This window comes from Chenopodium album, chromosome 8 (assembly GCF_948465745.1).
Source record: "Chenopodium album chromosome 8, dcCheAlbu1.1, whole genome shotgun sequence".
Lineage (NCBI taxonomy): Eukaryota > Viridiplantae > Streptophyta > Magnoliopsida > Caryophyllales > Amaranthaceae > Chenopodium > Chenopodium album.
This window is the reverse complement of record NC_137841.1, coordinates 65744790-65749182: the sequence shown is the minus strand read 5'-3', so window position 1 is coordinate 65749182 and position 4393 is coordinate 65744790. Positions and strand designations below refer to the sequence as shown.

The window sequence follows — 4393 nt, the reverse complement described above, 5'->3', positions numbered from 1 at the left end:
TGCTAATCGGGCAAGAGCATCAGCTTGCTGGTTCTCTGAGCGGGGGATGTGCCTGATTTCAAAGTTGTCAAACGATCTTGCTAAACTTTCAGCCTTTTCAAAATAGGCTTTCATATTCTCTTCCTTTACTTCAAATTCTTTTGTCATTTGCCCCACTATGAGCTGAGAGTCTGAGCATACTTGAATGGATCTTATCTTCATGAATTTGCATAAGTTCAGCCCCAAGATAAGAGCCTCATATTCGGCTTCATTATTTGATGCATGAAAGGCAAACTTGACCGCATATTCAAACTTCTCTCCCTCCGGGGAGATGATAACCAGCCCAGCTCCGCTCCCGGCCTTACTAGACGACCCATCCACATAAAGAGCCCAAGGGGCGGAGGTGTCAGTTGGAGTAGGCCTATGAGCGCATTCAGCTATGAAGTCGGCTAAGGCTTGGGCCTTAATGGCCTTCCGGGGTTCAAATTCGATACCGAAATCAGCTAATTGATCTGACCAATCTGTCATTCGGGATGAGTGATTCTTGCTCTCTAACACTTTCTTGATTGGTTGGCTGGTGAGGACTTTGATTGGGTGTGCTTGAAAATATGGCTTCAGCTTCCTACTTGCCATCACTAAAGCGTACACCACCTTCTCTATAAGAGTATATCGGGTTTCAGCCCCCCTCAGGGCATGGCTGACAAAATAGACAGGTACTTGGCCTTCATCTCTTTCAGCAACAAGGACCGCACTAAGGGCATAGTCTGATATGGCCAAGTATATAAACAATGTCTCCCCGGGGAGGGGGCTAACAAGCTTTGGAGTGTTCATTAGATGTTCCTTTAGCTGTTGGAAGGCTTTCTCAGCTTCTTCATCCCATAAGAACTTAGGCCTCTTGAGGGCCTTGAAGAAAGATGGACTCTTGTCTGCTGATCGGGATAGGAATCTCCCCAATGCGGCTAGGCAGCCTGTAAGGCGTTGCACTTCCTTCACATTTCGGGGGGATTCCATGTTAAGAATAGCTTGAATCTTATCGGGGTTGGCAACAATACCCCGCTGATCAACCATGAAGCACAGACACTTTCCACCTTGCACCCCGAAGACACACTTGCTGGGGTTGAGCTTCATTTTATATTTCCTAAGGGTCGTGAAGGTTTCCCTTAGATCAGCTATGTGGTCCGGACTTTCCTTGCTTTTCACTATCATGTCATCAACATAGGCCTCAACATTCCGACCTAGTTGCCCTTCAAAGATTTTGTTCATCAAGCGCTGGTAGGTAGCCCCGGCGTTTTTGAGGCCGAAGGGCATCACATTATAGCAATACACCCCTTGGCTAGTGATAAAGGTTGTGTGGCTTTGATCCTTCTCAGACATGGGGATCTGATGATACCCAGCATTGGCATCCATGAAGCTTAGGAGGGCGTGACCAGCGGTCGAATCCACCAACCTATCAATCTTAGGAAGAGGGTGATCATCCTTCGGGCATGCCTTGTTCAGATCTGTAAAGTCCACACACATTCGCCAAGAACCGTTGGGCTTCCTAACTAGCACTACATTAGATAACCACTCGGTATATTGGCATTCTCGAATGAAACCCGCTTCGAGAAGCTTTTTAACCTCAGCGGCTGCAGCTTTGTTCCTCTCCGGCCCAGCATGCCGGATCTTTTGCTTGACGGGCTTGTAGCCCTGTTTGATGTTCAGCTCATGAGTCATTACCTCGGGGTCTATGCCCGGCATTTCATCTGCTGTAAAAGCGAAGATGTCCTTGTACTCTCTAAGTACTTGAATGATTTCTTCCTTGAGCCGGGGGTCCAAGTTCTTTCCCACCCTCACGGTCCGAGCAGGATCATCCCCTAAGGGTATGCTCTCATCTTCTTCAATAGGCCTAGGCCTACCATATTGCTTTGGATTTTCAGCCATGTAAGTGCTCATGACCGGATGAGGAGGTTCATCAATTTCCATGGCTTTCCTCTTGGACCCCTTGTCCTCTTGATTGACGGAGTTCTCAGGCGTCTTCAAGCTATCTACATAGCATTTTCTTCCCTCAAACTAATCTCCGAATATCTTGCCCACCGATCCGTCATCGATCTCGAATTGGAGGAGTAAGTGATAGGTTGAGATGGCAGCCTTAACCCTATTGAGGAGGGGTCGGCCAAGAATCATGTTGTATGGAAGAGGGGTATCCACAACTAAGAATGTATGAACCAAGCTTCTCCCCTTGTTCTTTTCTCCCAAACGGACGGATAACTTGATTGTTCCCAGGGGGTATACATGATGCCCCCCGAATCCCACTAAGGGTTTCTCCAGGGGTGTCAGGTCACCTCTTCCAAAACGCATTTGCTCGATGCATTTCCATGTAATGATGTCCGCTGAACTTCCACTATCCACTAGGATCTTTTTCACCTTAGCATTGGCTACCTTCATATGAATCACTAAGGGATCATCATGAGGCCTTTGAATCTTTTTTCCTTTGTCATCCCCGAATACCATGAGAGGGTCCTTCGGGGCAGATGAGGGGGTGTCGATGTCATAGATGGGCTCTTCGAGCGACCGCAAGTGACTCTTGCGTGCCCTGTTAGACAAACCCCCGGAGGCAAACCCTCCGGCTATGACATTGATGCTCAGGTTAGTGTCAACTGAACTATGTGCTTCTTGCACTTCCTTGGCGGCCTTGCTTTGCTTATCCTTCGGGGGAGACTTAAGATATATGTTAAGCTTTCCCTCTTCAGCTAGCTTGTCAAGGGCTCTCTTAAGCTCTCTGCAGTTTCGGGTGGTATGGCCACACTCCTTGTGGTATTCACACCAAAGCTTCTTGTTCCTCTGCTCAATCGGCGTGTTCATGGGGTTAGGCTTAGGAAGAATAGCCTTATGCTTTATGTCCAGGTAGATTTCACGCCTATCAGCATTGTACTTAAGTCCTTCATCATCACTCTCAGCCCTCCTCGGCCTTCTATTCCGGTTGTCATGATAATTATCTTCTTGCTTTCTCTTCCCCTTGCTGTTTGCCACGGGTGCCTTGCACACCTCACTAGCTTCAATGATCCTCTCAGCTCTCTCCATAGCTTTGGAGAAGGTGCTCACCTTGTCATGGACAAGTTCAAATTTCAGCTTGTTGGACTTGAGCCCAAAGAGAAGGGTTGTGAAAGCAACATTGTCTTGGAGGTCGGGGATGAGCTGAGACTCAGTGTTAAACCTCTTGATGTAGTCCTTAAGACTTTCATTCTCCCCTTACTTCACCGTCATCAAATGAACGCTAGTCTTTGTTTGCCTACTCCCAGCGATGAAGTGCTTTTTGAACTGAGTGGCTAACATGTCAAACGTCCTTATGCTCCCGGGGGTAAGGTTGTTGAACCATGTCTGGGCTATGCCCTTGAGAGTAGTAGGGAAGAACCTACACCATGAAGCCTCACACCCGGTTTGGACTCCCATCTGTGCTTTGTAAGCGTTCAGATGGTCATTCGGGTCTGTCTTTCCATCATAAGGGTCCAATGTAGGGATCTTGACCTTAGGAGGAATAGGGGTGTTCATTATCTCCTGGCTGAAGGGAGTGATGTTCTTGACAATCCCGAGCCTTCGGGGCCTGGGGGAGGAAGGACGCTCGGGGCTTCTGCTTACTGAACGAGCGGGCTGATTAGCTCCTCTTCTTGGTCTGGAGGTAGCCGAGTGAATCATGCTATCTCGGTACCTTGTTGACCCATGCCGAGAGTGAACTCTAGTTCGACCTCTCTGGGGGGGGTTGTTATCTTCCTTGGAGTTCTCCCTCTTGGAGTTGATTATCTCTCGGGCATCTAAAGTGCCATCCTTCAGCCTTCGGTCATTGATGATCTCTCTAGCATCCCTTGGCCTGCTTGGCTGCCTTGTCTCCCGCTGGGGGTCATGGGACTGATCGGGGTGAGAGCGGCGAGATCTTTGAGGCCGAGAGGAGACTTGATGGATATGGGACGCATGAGGATTAGGCTGTGGAGCGTTCCCCTGCCTGCCTTGCCCCACCCCTTGGTTGATAAGTGCCCTGAGGCTTTCCTCCAAGTTTCTGTTGATTTGGGCTGCCAGCTGGTCTAAGTCTCGGCGAGTAACCACCTGGGGGCTGTTCACTTCTCTCTCCAGCTCACTATGAGTCCTAGGTAAAATTTCTTCGACTGCATGAGGGTTCCTGGCCGAGAGAATTGGAGCTTGCCTAATGGCATCTTGATGAGAGCTACGGGGACGTCTAGTGTTCACCATGACTTTTTGTTTGTTATCCCCACAGACGACGCCACCTGTTTCTGGAAACAGAATGCTCCTGGGAGTCTTAGAGTAGTAAAGGTAATCAAGATGTCCTAGAACTATGTCCAATGTATGTCCGAATTTCCCTCAGCTACGCCTTGCTGTCCGAGAGCTAGGCCTGCAAAAGAAAGAAGGTTAACTACCCCGGGGG

General features: G+C 48.9%; 1 protein-coding gene across 1 annotated transcript; it reads right to left on the bottom strand.

The window, feature by feature from the left end:
- Positions 1 to 2028: 2028 nt before the first annotated feature.
- On the bottom strand, positions 2029 to 3039 carry LOC145643219 (uncharacterized). The gene has a single exon (XM_081694374.1). The coding sequence runs from the start codon at positions 3037 to 3039 to the stop codon at positions 2029 to 2031; it is 1011 nt and encodes a 336-aa protein (XP_081550500.1).
- Between the last annotated feature and the right edge of the window lie 1354 nt (positions 3040 to 4393).

Bases quoted from the DNA above. Each gene is read 5' to 3' on its own strand.
- LOC145643219 (XM_081694374.1), bottom strand. From the start codon at position 3,039: ATGGAGAGAGCTGAGAGGATCATTGAAGCTAGTGAGGTGTGCAAGGCA.